A 16732-nucleotide genomic window follows, 5' to 3' on the forward strand; every position below is an offset into this window, starting at 1 on the left:
ACGATGTTTGTAAAGATTTTTGCACAATACGATTCTTTTATCATTATACTAGGCGTGTTTATTATTTTGATAGACTGGTTAGATTAATATAGTTGAATACTCGTAAACCAATCGGAGTTGTTAGTTTTAAAAATTAATTACAATACAACCTGAGGTCTTAGTATCATGCTCTGTTGACAGCTTAAATGTATAGATTTTCATAATTCGTAAAGTTTTTGATAAAACTTAAAACTTTATTAATGTCAGAAATATGGTTGTGACAAAATTCTTACGCTAGTCCCCACACGAGACCCTGTGTTGTGGGTAACTACTAAACTAGTTACTAGGTGTGTGTGCGTTTAATACAATCTGTCTTTAACAGTGTGGCTGAGTTCATAAGGGTAGGCTGAACCTAACAGGCACCCACACACTCATAAACTAACATACACCCACATACTCACTCATACACTCAGGCGTGTTAATAATACTTGAACACCTCCGACGACTACATAGTCGGGGAATTATCTGGAAAACGTTTAAAAAAAACAAAAAAATAGTTGAAAAATCAAAAACAAAAATATGTAATTGAATTATATATGAATATATTTTAAGGAATTTATATTTAAGTTTGTTACGGAAGAGCTGGGAACCCTGACACAGGTATTTCTTACTTAAAAGGGTTCCCAAATCTTACACATTGTAATGTATATGTACTTAAAATGAAAAAACACATTTTTTTTTAATTTATTTTATGCCAAAATCCCTCTTAATAGCCTCTGCAGAAACGAAATCAAAATCGTCTAGCATAAATTTCAGCGGTTTGTGAGTTTCTATCTGTATAGTTTGACTGTCTTAGAATCCATAGATCGGGAGATTTTATTATACACTAGTAGACTCGGCCAAGCGTTGCTGTGGCTAAGATTTTTGTTATATTACATAATAGTAAACTATTCAAGGGAAAAGGCAGGAGAACACTAATTCACCATGCTTTTTTGGTGGTTATGCCATAAAATTGTAGCTTATGTGAAACGTTGGTACATAATTATTTTGATAAGGATCAATACCTAGGTACGAATAAAGAGCCTTTTCTAGCGGTGGAATTTTAATAAAAAAAATTAATAAAAGGACGCGTATTGTGACGTAACTATAAAAGATAGAGACATGACTTTTTTTATAGATAATACATCATTTTATTCTATCATTAATAGTTTTCGCAGCGCACACGATTGAAGGAAGTTTTTTGTTTGTTTTTTTACACCTTGGGTTAGATTATTCAAGTTTTAGTAAGCATCCCAAATTTTTTTGAAAATGAAACATAGCCTATGTCACTCGGGAATAGTGCTTGCCAACGGTGAAAGAATTTTCGAAATCTTCTTTTTCGGAGCCTATTCCATTCAAACAAACAAAAAATCAAACTTTTCCTCTTTATAATATTAGTATAGACGAAGTCAAATCAAAATCTGTCGGAACTATAAAACTATGCTAACTACTTGGTTTTAAGCATTGTATAGCAACTTACGTCGTAAGTATATCGTAGACAGTATATCTGGCCAGGAATGAATACCGATGCAGCTTCCGTGGTGATTGGGCGAGTAGAAGAAACCGTCGATCGGCGGACAAAGAGAACGATGTTGGCTCTAGGACCCTCTGAAAATGAACAAGAGGTAATTATTATAATACAACCAATTTACATAATATGTAAAGCTTTCAAGAATCACATCCGGTATAGTCCATTCACTCAAAGAGACGAGGGGACGTCACCTCATACTCTTCATCAACGGACGTCGAGGCAGAATAAGAAATTCCACCCGTATCACCTCGACGTCCGTCGTTCAACAACTGAGCGTTTTTAATGCAGTTTTGCCGCGCACTACCACTACGTGGAACCAACTGCTCTTTAAAGTATCTCGTAATGAATTCTACTTAGGGTCCTTCAAGAAAAGAGCGTACCAATTCTTAAAAGGCGGGCAAAGCATTCGCGAGCCCTCTGGCATTCAGTCCATGAGCGGACCTTCCCTATTGACCCCTGTTCTATGAAGATGAGAAAGATGAATTGGTAGTGGGTAATTAACCGTTATTAGACCATAATCATTTATCCACTGGACTTTTGCGATGAATAATTATATGTATATATCGTATCTATGTCCATTTTAACAAAACAATATTTATTCCTTAATAGATAGATTATAATATACTGATAATGTAATTTTAATTATTTAATAGACAATCTATAAAATTTTAAGGGGTTTGTATTTTACGAGGATCACAAATTGTGTAGGCCATAAATCGCCGGTTCGGAGGTGTTATAGGCGTCAGAGCTTTGCGCTTTTCTTTAGCGAATACAGCATGAAAAAGCTGCCAGCATTGGAAGCTTTTACGCTATAGAGTTATTTTTATAACACAGGGATCACACGGGTAGGAGGCTCACCTGATGTTAAGTGATACCGCCGCCCATGGTCACTCTCAATGCCAGAGAGCTCGTGCGTTGCCGGCCTTTTATATATTGGTACGCTCTTTTAAATTTGCACAACAAGTATTGCATTTAAAGTAATTAAATATAGTCAAGTAGCATTTAGCAAATTAAAAATAAGAAGAAGTAAATAAGAAGGAGTATGACGAGCTGACTGCCAACCTCCAGTAGTGGAGAGGCACTTCAAGAAGAAGAAGCATTTAGCAATTGAAGAATCTATCATAACCTTTTTAGGTCTGGGCCTCAGATTTGTGTATCGGTTTCATGATTATCAATCTAATAGGCAAGTAGGTGATCAGCCTCCTGTGCTTGACATACGCTGGCGACTTTTTGGATCTAAGGTATCATATCCTCACGATGTTGTCCTTCGCCGTTCGAGCGAATTTTAAATTAACATATAAATAAAATATATTGGTGCACAGCCGGGATCCAATCTGCGACCTCATTAATAAAATTTCAATGAAGTATATATTACGTAATAGTTCATACATTAATACACGCAAACAGCAATAAATTCAATAAAGAAACGAGAGTCATAAATTGTAAACTTTAAGTTTGTCCCTATTTCTTTGTAGGAATAGGGTTGTCAGCTGAAAATATTTTTATTTACGTTTCGTGGGGAAAAGTTCGATCAAAGAACCAAAACCTTTATAAATAACTAGCTGGCCTGGCGAACATCGTACCGCCTAACAGTCGATTCTTTATTTTTTTTAAATACTTATTCTGCTACTCGTACATTATGTCAAAAAATAAAAATTTACCTTTCCGGAACCCCTCCACTAACACTTGAACTTATGATATGGTATTAAAGTTCAAATTGACTTTTAAGTATTATTACGAATATTTTTTATGGGAATATAGAAAAGTGTTGTTTTTAGACTTTTTCACTCAATTTTTTTTTAATTTTTCTCCGTAAGAACCATCCTCGTACTTCAAGGTATATTATAAAAAAAAATCAAACAAATCGGTCAAGCCGTTTTCATGTTATGTCGTGACAACGGAAAACGGGCTTCATTTATATATATATATATATATATATATATATATATATATATAGTTCTTGGCGATTTAAAAGTGGCGGAGAGTTTGTTGCCAGTTCTGATACGTTGTACGCACTTGGCAGTTAATTTAAATTTAGAACCATTAATTTTTCTACTGTAGTCCATAAGTGTACATTTAAAAATAAATGATATTTTGATTTTGTTTTGCCTTATCTGTTCGTAATAGATACTTTTTATTAAGTTGAAGATAATGGATATTTGATACGGCCAATCACCACGTTTGATTTCACATTATCTTGGTTAGACGCCCTTGTATTTATTCTTAAAATATACAAGAAAATATGACTTCACAAATTTTACACACATACATCTGTGAAATTAGATCATTAAAATTTCAAATAAACAAGGACAATTTACCAAAAGCAAACAGCAAAAAAACCTTAAACTAAATAGATACTTTAACTCATTAAGAACTTAATACACAAAATTACGGTAAATATTTTGATTTAAATTTTTTACGGTAATTTTTTCACGCAATCATTTAATTACTGAGTCATTGAACTAAATCGGGGTTGTTATTATTATTGTTTTGATATATATCTATTTTTATTATTAATTAGGTACGTAGTACGTACAGTATACAATATTTCGTGTTTACTTTTTGTACTTGTTTACAAATATTTTACATCATCAGTTTAACATTGTTTTATTATTTGACAATAATTGTAAATATAATTTGAGTTTATCTTTGGATATCTAAATTTGTCTTGCCTGACTTGCTATGAAGCACAAAGAACGGTTTGGTGGCCGTTAGTACACAATTAATATTAAGTACATGCCTCTATATATCTTTGATTTTACCCACATAGATAGAAAAAAGGTAGACAATTAGTTGTACGAATAATTCCTAAAAAGATAAACTCAAATTATATTTATATCTTCATACATAAGCACAGAAATCTGTGGGATCAGAATTATCCTGTAAACATCTTGTCTCTAATTCATTATTTTTTTTTAAAGGACAGTTCCCTACACGGATTTTGGTGTCTAAGAAAGTTCTCCACGATCTTTTTAACACTGGCGCTAGAAACTCTGGGCCTTAAATTTATTTATCAGTTACATGATAAGTTAGTGTTCATTCAAAAAATCTATTGGTTTATAGAAGAGTTTGAACACACGATTTCACGTTTGTCATTTGCCCGTACACTAAGTACAACTGCTTATATCGAATATACAATTTTAATTAGGGTCCTTCAAGACTAAAAACGCCGGCAGCGACCACCGTGGCATTAACAGTATCCATGGGCCATTATCACTTAACACTTTGAGCCTCAGCTGCGGCATATTTTCCCCCTTTTTATAAAAAAAATCTCCTCTATAGTAAGTTTGCCAACCTAGCTCGTAGCACAGGGGCAGGTAACAGCCAGTTACAACCAATCCATAACCATTACTACAACTTGCGTGACGTGACTAATAATACCTCTTACATGAGCTTATTAACCAAATAATCGTAACACTCTTATTCTGGTAAGTGAATATTCCACAAGCAATGTGAATTTATACCTGAGTCATGCTATGCCAACTGGAAACAATTACAAATTAGCTGAAACTACCAAAGGACCTCAGGGTTACACACGCACTAAATTCTAGAAGAATGTTAAGTAGAATTTTAAATGAGAACCAGTATTATTAATAACCAAGAAGTATGTTTAATCATACTGGCGCTTTTTTATTATTTTGTGGCGGTAGCGGTAACTAGGTATACTCCTATGGAGGGAGCTTGTAGTTTATTGTTTATCAGAATGCCGAATCGTAAAATGACTGCTTCACGACTGATTTGAGCGCGACCGCTGCTGCGAAAACCGCTGTGAGAGTTCGAAAAGTGAGTTACAGAATCGCAAGGCTGCGTCAGGATACTCAAGTATAAGTGCATCCATGCATATAATGCCACTTACAACTGATAATTACAAAATAAATTACTAACTTAACTATGTCTAATATCTGTCCCCTATATGTTACGCCCACCAAAATCCTCTGTAGGTGAATTCGATTTCACAATTATACCTCCGACTTCAAATACTGAAATGATACACCAATTGTTCAATAATTGTTTCTCGAAAATATTATGCTCAAGAAGTGTATAATGTTTCTTTCTATTCATTAAACTTTTTTATTCAACTTCGGACTTACGCGGCGAGAGTTGGAGCTGTTAGACCTGCTTTTACTTTGGAATTAGAATGTACTAGAAAAAGGATCTTCTTCTTCTTCGCAAAATTCATTACTGAAGGTCGTCTTGAAAGCCCTAATACATTAAGTTGCTGCCTCATACATGTGCATTAGAGATGTTGAGACCCTAATTGTCTGTACCAGGTCACCAACGGGTAGGCGATCCACCCCGACTTCTGCCATCACTCCCACTTACCATTACCAACTTGTCGAGACTATTCGGTTCTGTCTCTGTAGTCGATAGTTTTGTGGCGATTATTAGTTGGTTGAGAATGGACTTATTGGCTCTTTTTGCAGTTCATGGTAATCAAAGAAGTGGAATGTAAAAACCTCTGTAAAGGTCTGTGTTATCAAACCTCTTGGGAATGAGGCGTGTCTTATAAAAATAAAGTACTTTAATTCGATTGTTACGCGAATAAGTAGAAACAATAAAATCGTTTAGTATCAAATAAACATAGCTTGCGTGACTGTACGCACGCAACCAAGTTATTAGCAATTATGAGGGAAAATGAAATAAATATTGTTCCACCAATTCGATTAGCTTTTAAGCAAACCTATATATAATAAGTGCCCCGGAAATTTGATTTCCTACGTATATTACGTCTAGGAAACTTTTTTTAGTTCAATAACTATAAATTATAAACTATCATATCCGTATATTATAAATAATAGACTATCTCTAATAAAAAATAGGGATCGTACAGGGGTGAAAATTAAGGGTTGTATGTATTTTATATGTTGTACCATAAAAAAAAATTTTCTAAAAATAATTAAAAAAATTAAGGGGGCACCCTTAACATTTAAGGGGATGAAAAATAGATGTAGTCCAATTCGCAGAAGTAACAGATATGAATACAAAATTTCACGAAAATCCGTCGAGCCATTTCGGAGGAGTTTAATTACAAATGACACGAGAATTTTATATGCTAAAATTAATAATATTATTAATTTTATTCAATCTTCTTATAATATTAGAAGATTGAATAAAAATTTCTTAGAGACTTGCTTAGAGAAATAGAACCTTTGAAAAGGGTCGTTAGTAGGAACCGTAATCAGGAAACCATCAGTGACCTTAATAAGAAACGGTTTTTCGTTATCCAAGAGATTTATTGCCTTGTAAAAAGACTAGAAATTGAAAAAACTGACTTCATTGATTTAATTTATATTATTTGATACTATGGTCGATAACGTTATAGCTTTCTGTTGTAGCGTGTGTTCAATCAAAGCTCTTACTTAAAATCATTTTTTTTAATTTTCCTTGAAGCAAAGTGAGATACTTAGGGTCTGTTTCACAATGTACAGATAAGTTCTACATAATTTCTAAATTAGCTATTTATTACTTATTGGTAGGATAAATATTATTGTAGCGTTTCACGACTGTCAGATAGCGCTATTCGTCACATAAAGTTTATCATATGTTATGAGTCCGATGAATGTCAAATAGCACAATTTATCTTCCTAATAATTTATATGTTGCAGAGCTATTTGGTACTTTATCCATACATTGTGAAACAGACCCTAAATAAAATAAAATAATAAAAATAACCTGTATTCGAATACTACATTATCTTACAATAAGTTCATGTCATTATGTTAACCATTATTTCCTTCCACTTGTCTCTCATTCCACCACAATTTTCCAACCCTTCCCCGCTATGACTATTATTTTTAGTTTCTAGGCAACCTCTCTTTTTTCTTCCCACTCGGCGATTACAAGTAATGATCTTTATTTACTGTTCTCACCTCTGGGCATTTACCATGGATAGTGTTCAGAGGAGTTGTTCGGATTAAGGTGCAGCTGAGTTTCATCATCGGACGTCGCAGCAGAATACAAAATACCATCCGTATAACCTCGACGCCCGTCGCTATATTTACGAAGGTATAAAGGAAATTATAGAACAATTCATACACACATAATTGTGTTTTAACAGTCTTTGTTGCGAACAAATTTGCGAACCTTTGCCGAAACGTTTAGAAAGTTTAATGTCACTAAAGTACATCTAGTGATAAGGGTCGGGGGTTCTCGTCAAGTCGTGCAATTACATTACATTCTGCTGAAGGATTATAACATGATGTTATCTTTGGGTCGGGTAACGAATTATGTAAACTAGTTTTCGTCCAGAATTCATCTTGTAAGTCAAAACTTCGTGTTTCCCTTTGTAGTAGAGACTCTTGGGCCGTGGGGTTCAAAGGCACAGGCGCTAATTAAAGATTTCAGTTGCCATCTGGTACATAGTACCGGTGATCCCAGCCTTGCGATTCTGTAACTCACTTTTCGAACTCTAACAGCGGTTTTTACAGCGGCGGTCACGCTCAAATCAGTCGTAAAGCAGTTATTTTACGATTTGGCATTCTGATAAACAATAAATTACAAGCTCCCTCCGTATCAGATGATCTAAATTTATTTAATAAATAAAAGTTTATTTATTATTTTCCTTCCCTGAAGTGATTAGAAATAGTTTTTAACATTTGAATAATGGGATGCAATATTTCAGATATTTCCAAAATGGCGCTTCCATTTTGGAAATAAGCAAAAAGTAGTAAAACTACAAAAAGCCTTGAAAAGTCGTTGGCTTGTGGACCAAAAACGGCAAAGAGTAAGTGACTCTTAATGAGCTAAGTACACCACATACTTTACTTGGCCGGTAAGAGCGTCGCTGTCATGGATATTAGTATTGCCAGTAAAAAAAAATTAACCATTATAAGGGGAACAATTTAAAGTCTAACTTAATAATTAATTGAAATGTCTTAATAAAACAATGCATAGTATCTAGAAAATACAGTTCTAGGCTTTAATAAATGTGACACACACTATTAATATAATATCTATTAAGATACCTAGCAATCAGAACCGTTCCATAATTAAAACTTTATTTTTATTCTTTGCATTATTAATTAATATGTATTAATTAAAGTACTATGTAATTAATAATGCAAGGAATAAAAATAAAAACATTTTAGTTGGATTTTTATTAGATGTTGGTAGATAGAAAAATTATTTATTGTATATACCAAGAAATTACAGAAAATAAACACAAACATTTCAAAATGGCGACGGTAGTACCAATTTCCGCCGCCGGCCAAGAAATGTATGTGGCACTGTACAAGGTATGACGCTGGATACCAAACTCTCATGGAAGGTCCATGTTAAGGAGAAGCGCGAAGAGTTGGATCTTCTTAACAGTAAATTGTATTGGTTGTTCCGAAGGCATTCCATTTTATCAGTACAAAATAAATTATTATTGATCTACAAACAAGTCCTGATACATGTACGGACGTATGGTTGCCAGCCAGATGTGGGGCTGTACCAGTAATAACCACATCCGAATAATCCAACAATTCCAAAACAAAGTGCTCAGGGGAATAGTCAATGCTCCCTGATATAGCGAAAACGCCAAGACCAGTTTTGTTTTGTTTTTTCAGGACAGTCTTTTTTATACACGTATGTGTAGGACGTCGCCACAATAATAAAAAAGACTGCTGGAGCTAACGAAAAGACTTCACCGTCACGTGAATGTCGAGGCAATTCAAGTTTTTGATACCACGGGCTTGAGAAGTCTTAGTGCACGTTAGACTTAAGTGGTAAACAGTGGTAGGTGAACAAATAGAAGACAAGAACAGAGTGTCTTTCCTTTAATAAAGACTTTAAGTAGTGTTCAGACACTTTCTTATGTTAAATATCCTTTTTAGTAAATTAGGTTAGACTTAAATTACTTATTAGTCTTAAGTTAAGTTAGATCGAAATGTCCCACGATGTCTCAGTAAAGACAAATGTATTAAAAAATATATATATTACCTAAATGCTAGGAATCTCTATATAATTATTCTGACACAATCGGACATGTTCTCTTATTCTGGACATAATATATTAACACACAAGTAAAGAGTACTTACAATATTCTTAGATTCATCTAGATTCTTACATAGAAATAATAATAAATTGTATACAAATATAACTCAGCAGTAAGAAAACGCGTTCTATTTTATAGCTATACAAGTTGTAAAGCTTCTAAAAGCTTTTAACAAGTAGAAAGTTTTAATGCAAAGTTGTAGACTCAACGGCAAAACTCCTACCTGTTGAAACAGCTATCAATCATTCGATATGGCTACATTCCAATGCAAATAAATGACCATAAATGCTTAAGATATAGTAGTATTTTTATTACCTTTCGCCTAGTAGTTTTAGCAACCTTACATTCAGTGGCGTAACTATACCATCTGGGGCCGGTGGCAAATCTTCTTTCGTAGCAATTCTTTTGCTTCGAGATTTTCAGCGTACTCAATTACACGTTGTATGTGTCCCACTAATGGCCATGGGCTTCCTCTCTTAGGCGAGAGAGAATGGTCTGTAGTCCCCACGCTAGCCCAATGCGTATTGGAGACTTCACATTCATTCATAGAACATAATATGTCTTGGTGAGGGGCTGTCTTGGGTCGGGGGCCCGTGGCATTTTGCCAGCCCTGTCACTCTATTGTTACTCCACTGCTAACTAATAGTAAGACAATTGTCAAATATAAACACGTGTCTTCTGAAAGTTAGGGCTAACTAAAAATTGTATTCACATAATACTATTAGCGCCATCTATGTGTCAGCCTACGAACATTTCCCAGCCCACCTAATACATTGTATATTCGCGGATGCTTGAACAATGAACGTCCCCTTAGGAGTTGTATGCTGCGAAATTTCTACTCGATTGTTCGGAAGTTGCATAGATCTGGTTAGCACTGCGCCTTCATACGTTCTTATGTCTTTTTCACATATCTATATCCTTTTACGCATACGTATTTGATAGGCCTCATTGTAATGTTTTTGAGAGCATATGGAGCGTTCTAGTATTACGTAACGATTTTTGCGGGGGGTTGTCCTTTTGTAAAACGTTACGATACTGATCGGGGATTGAATTACGCGTTATTGCTAATATTATTTTCGACTGTCCAGTACTTTACACCACGTAATGGTAACTTTTAAGTGTAAAGAGTCACTTTGGTGGTCACGAAACGTTTTACTATTGGGCACCCAATCTAAGAGAGGTCTAGAGTGAGAGAAATAAAGTCGCTTTTATTTCTCTGACATCATTGTATAGTTTTTAATTTAGATTTTTGATATTTAAAATTATTAATTTGTTTAATAGAACCCCGGCGTGTATAGCGTGGATTTAAATTCTGAATTTCATACTTACATATGTCGTGTTTGGCATCAAGGTTTTGGACGTCTGATTCGCAGCAAACATGAGGCTGATACCACCCCACGGGTCGCGGTACACGAACTCATCACCTGAAAATAAAGTATATTAATATCACTAAGAAATTCAACATAAAGGAATTTACATACAATCTAACACAAAAAAAGGGTGCGTGAACTTATGTACGCGCGTAAGAAGTTATACTTCTTTGGCATTATTAAAAATAGTTTTTGATTCCATGCAAATAATTAATTACAATTAAATAATCAAAGACTGGAAAAGGAGTCATTATAGTCAATAAAGTTCAGTTTACATTTGAAAAATTAAATAAATAAATATGTATTATTTTCCGTCTCTAGGGTACCATTCCGTCACTATTTTGCTCCATTTTTCATGAGAGCTCCGTAGCAAATGACCCGTCCATCTCCATTTCATTTGGTCAATCTTAGTGAGAATGTCTGTCACACCTGTTCTAGCTCTTATGTCTGCGTTTATTTGTTTATCTAATTTTCTTATGCTCAGCATGCTTCTTTCCATGGCTCTTTGGCAGTGTGATAGATATCAGATCCCTGTGCTGGTTAGATAGTGCCCAAGTTTCGCAGCCATAGGTAAGGCAGGGTAGGATACATGTGTTAAAGACTTTTCTCTTTATTTTCTTGCTGAAATCTGTTGTTTTCATGATCTCCCAGAGACGGAAAACGAAGAAGAGGTCGACCACGCAAGAGATGGGAGGACGAACTGAAACTAACAGCAGGCTACAACGGAGAAGAGTCGCAAAAGGTAGAGAACAGTGGAAAGGGTTAGAGGAGGCCTTTGCCAAGAGGCAAACCGAACTCCGAGATATACTGGAGTGAAAATATATTAAAGTTCAGATATATAAAGTGACAGAGTTTCGGAATTTAAAGGCTATATTATTATTATTATGTATTATTTTTCTCTTACATTAAGTGTAACATAAATTATATTATTATTCGAATGTTGTGGGTGGGTAACTTCATTCTGTTAATTTTGTGTCACGGTGCGCGCGCATCGTAAAATTTCACTCTCATCAATTTTTCATAACGCGCCTAAAACTTCAAAAAGTTTTATATCTCATATATAACCTGTGATTGTAGACATCAGATTAACACACAATAATTTCATCAAAGCACACACACAGAAACTGGTGGAAACAGATAGTTCGCTCCAGATGCTTCCTTGCTGATCACGACGTTCAGACATGAGCTGCTGACTGAAGAGAGAGAGAGAGCGCGACCCCTATAATGCTGGACGTATTATTATACGAATTATTACTTCACAAATAAATATAGCGCATATTACTAATAGCACACTAACGGTAAAATAACTTTAGAAATCGTAAAGTTTGGTCAGTTTAATAGCTACTAACATACAAATATTTCCTCTTTATAACATAAACTCCTCTTTGTAAACTCTGGCGAAACCGAAAATGTATTTTCTAACTTCCCATCAAGCTTACATCAACTTACACTGGCCACTTTAAGGTCCTCACATTTTGATGCATATCTTTTTCGTGTATTTCTTTTGGAATGTCGTGAAGTGTTTATCTCAATTATATTGTATCAGTTGCCTATTCACTGGACCAATAAAAGTAGCAGATATTATTATTCCCTTCTATAATATTAATTCATTACACAATACATTGATCAAATGTCCTCGAAAAGATATTCCTATTTGAACTGGTATGTGGTACGGGTTAATTGAACTCGAATTGGGCCCGGACTGGCACATTTAAATGTAATTCGGCTATTTGGAGCTGCAATTGAACGCCATCTTGAATTTCGCAAAATATGTAACTGCGGCTATATTCGTGTTATACTGGTCATTGTTAGACAACAATTGTTACTACTTCAGACTTTTCATTTAATTTATTTGGAAATCATACTAATTATTGTGACATAAAATGAAAAAATCATTAAAATTAATTTAACCATGCCTTTAATTAATTTTAATGATTTTTTTATGTAATATGCTAACAGGCACTAGGCTCGGCTCATCTGATATTAAGTGATACCAGTGATAGTAATAGTGATAAGTATAAACATACAGTAAAATAATAATAATAATAATACATAAAATTAGTTACAAAAAGTGTTCGCTTTGATTCTGCTAATTCTATCGTTGTAGCACTTAAGATGTTATTTTTAGTATAGTCTTCTATTAACATAACTTTTACATATTTAAAGGAAACACTTTTTTAACGGATTTTTAACGGATGTATTATTATAAACTTATAATTATTTTCATCTTTTAGTCGATATCAACTCCGGGAAAATAAATACAGATAATACAACATTTTCTACAGTTGTGATACTTTTTGAAATTCAACACCTTTTGTCTTCAGTCACCGTGACCACGCACGCTGTAAAGCACGCGAAACGTCGGAAAAATGTAAAATTATGTAAAATAATTATAAGTTTATAATAATACATAGCTTCAATCCGTTAAAAAGTGTTTTCTTCAAATGTTATTTTTACATTAACTAATAAGTTGTTTCGTTTCTCCTCAGACAGCTTGAGATGGACACATTTATTTGCTTTACTGATAATTTAGGTACAAGCTAAAATAATTATGCGTAAAATCCAAACTGAAACCATTCAATTCAAGCGTAACAAAATACTGCAAAAGACAATTAGTTATTAATTAGTGCCGTTGTAGCGAAAATAATTAAAAGTGTCGTTAGAGCGTGAAAACAGTATGAAATTTAACGAGCAAATTACTCCGATGACAATATTTCTCTTAATGTTTTGTGCCGTAACAATTTTATGGGACATAAAAGGGATTCAATAACAATTACATTGGACAATATAGTGTTGTTTCGACAGTTTTGGTAACTTTACCAATATCGGTCGGCAATTTGTATATAACATAGTAATTTAACGAGATATTTTAAGATTTATTGCAGATAAATATCGATATTCGAGCAAGATAGCATATTATGACAATTCAATGGCGCTAACACTATTTGTGTATATTTTTGATCATGATTTTAAAAGCAGCTTTTTGTGTTTTACACATGTCGATAATAACTACATTCTTTCATAGTAGAAGCAAAAATGCGTCACTAGAAATAATATATGAGTGCAAAACCGAGATGTGTTAGCAAAACTTCAGGGTTGAAATTCGCACTTAAGTTAATGAAAATGCCAATTTTTTATATAAATGAGACTTCTGAAGAGTTATCGCAGCCCATGGAAACTCATTTTTAGTGGCTGCGTTGCCGGCCTTTAAAGGAGGAGTACACTCTAACTTTGATTAGTTGGAGGTCGTATGGAAGAAGACCTGCACCGGTTTGCTATCTTTCAAGTCTAGATTATATCTGAATTCTTAGTAACTTAAAGTGTCCCACCGTCTCCTTACGATTATTGACAATTTGATACCGTGGATCCACTAGTACTTATACGTAGTATCACTAGGGCTACACATAACATCACAATAACACAAAAGAGGAGAAAAATTATGAACCAATAACGAAAACTATAATTTAAAATTTCCGTTTTGGATAATATAAAGCAATAATAAATCGAAAAGAGTACTTAATCAAAAACTTTGTCCATTTGCGATTTATGATCCATTTTTGTCTTACAATTATTAAAAGCTCACACAACATCCAGTTTTTTGATGTGCATATGTTTTATGTGATATTTTAGATCTTAAGTGCTAAACATCGCTAAGTGAACAAATAGAAACCAAGAACGGAGTGTCTTCCATTCCATTAGAGACTGTAAGTAGTGTTATTGGACACTTTATTATGTTAAATATCCTTATTAGTAAATTAGGGACGTAACGTTTCATTGACGTGACAGATTGTTTTAAAGACATTGGTATTTAAAAAAATGGACGATAGTCGTGAAAACGTCATAACAAAACATTGATGAAATGATTGCAGATGAGATTGAATAAAATTCAATCAATTTAATTGAATTATCACTATTTTGTATGGTTTGGATACAAAAGAGTGAATCCTCGGACGTATATGCCAATCTAGTGGAAGAGAGATAGATGCGGCGCAAGCGTACAATGAGCGTGACAGGACAATGATCATAACGGGACAATGAGCGTAACAGGACAAGGCCATGCTTTTTCGTGCGTGCATCCGACGTTCATCGATTTATTAGACGTTGTCACGTCAATATTCCAATAAAAATAACCAATGTAAAGAGGAAACTTAAATAATAATAAAGCTTTTAAAAAGCTTCGATACGAAATAAACGAACCAATTAAATAATTCACATAACTAAAATTTCCATAATCGTAACACTTCATTTATACACTTTAGTAATAGTGGATTCCAAATGGCTGACGAAAGTTAATTAATTCCCGGCGTTTTGGAATTAAGGCCAAAGCACGTAGGTCTCATATATTCCGGTAAAGCAACAATGCAATAAATAGTTGGTTCTTTTGTTTACGATGCAATCGAGTGAATTGAATATGCGTGTATTGGGTTGTTCATGTAAACCTTTTTTCTATCCAAAAATTCAAGTCATTTAATATTGTCTTTGATTGACATAACCTTTACACATTTAATGAAAAAACTGTTTTTAACGGATTAAAGTTATGTATCTATATCTCTGCAGCTGTGATACTTTTTGACATTCAACACCTTTTGTCTTCAGTCTCCGTGACCACGCACGCTGTAAAGCACGCGAAACGTCGGATAAATTCAAAATTATGTTAAATAATTGTAAATTTATAATAATACATAACTTAAATCCGTTAAAAACAGTTTTTTCATCAAGTCATTTATTCATTAAGGTACAATTTGTACACTTATGCATGTCAAATTTTCGCGGCATCTTATAGTGACATTCTCACACATTCTTATCATCTATATATTCCTGAACTTTGTAATATGCTTTTTCATTAGGGTTACCTTAATGTTAAGTTTAAACTTATGTTACGGAAGTTTGGTTACATGATCTAGAATTCTTTTATATATCTGTATACAATTCCCCATAAATGAGTGAGTTTTATGAAGTCTGAAACCTGGAAAAGCAAGTCTATTCCTACTTCTTGTATATATCACATAACAAATAATAGTAGATAGGGAGACCAAAGAGAGGATAGCGGGGAAGGATTGGAAAATGGTGGCAAGTGGAACAGGAGGAATCCTTCACTCCGTCAGATGTTGTGTACTGATGTTAAACATGGACTTATGTAGTACTCAAATACAGGCTATTTTAAGCTATTGCATAGCTTCTATCGCGGGCCTCGAGCGTGGAGACAGAATCCAGAAATTCCGTAACGAAAAACACCTTGCGCGTTAGAGCGGGACAGAACGCATACTGCGTATTCACATCTCTCTGACGAGATCAGTGCAGCCGGTGCGCGTTAGAGTAAGACAGACTATATAGGTGAGTTAGTCTGAGTCTGGTAGAGTGGTATATTGAATTAATTTATCAAAGAAAAAACTGGAATTAATATTAAAGAAAAAAAAATACTGCATAAATAAATAATTATAATTATTGCAAGTTGAAAAAAAAAATGCAATAGCTTTACCGCGGCAGTCCCCGAGTGCCACACGTTTTTTTAAATATCTTATCTGGCTCAGTGCTCTCATTCATTTGTTTCAGAGGTTGTGGGTATGATGGACACTTTGAAGAAAATTTAATGGTCAATTCGCAAGTGAAGAAGAATATTGGTATTGTAATTTGAAGATTTTGTAGTAGGAAAAAGGCTTCTTCTAGTAGCAAGTGCTAGAAACAAAACCAGTTTTGTCTACTATATTTATCAGATTCGCCTATTTTCGACGGTTTGGCATACACAGAGAAACAAATTTTTCATAGCATACCAGTACAGCAATGAAAGCTTCAAAACATTTAGTTAAATTACTCGTATATCTAACACTTCATATA

The 16732-nt window shown here is 34.0% G+C and overlaps 1 protein-coding gene across 2 annotated transcripts in view; it reads right to left on the reverse strand.

Annotated features, from left to right (window-relative positions):
- Positions 1-16732, reverse strand: part of LOC125050348 (dipeptidyl aminopeptidase-like protein 6) — a 142052-nt gene that overhangs the window by 39390 nt on the left and 85930 nt on the right. For both annotated transcript variants that reach the window (XM_047650118.1, XM_047650117.1), the window contains exons 4-5: positions 10857-10951; positions 1499-1626 (exon numbers count right to left, since the gene is read on the reverse strand). In XM_047650118.1, the coding sequence (XP_047506074.1) occupies positions 1499-1626; positions 10857-10951 (223 nt within the window). The remainder of the gene's footprint in view (positions 1-1498; positions 1627-10856; positions 10952-16732) is intronic.

Source organism: Pieris napi, chromosome 6 (genome assembly GCF_905475465.1).
Source record: "Pieris napi chromosome 6, ilPieNapi1.2, whole genome shotgun sequence".
Lineage (NCBI taxonomy): Eukaryota > Metazoa > Arthropoda > Insecta > Lepidoptera > Pieridae > Pieris > Pieris napi.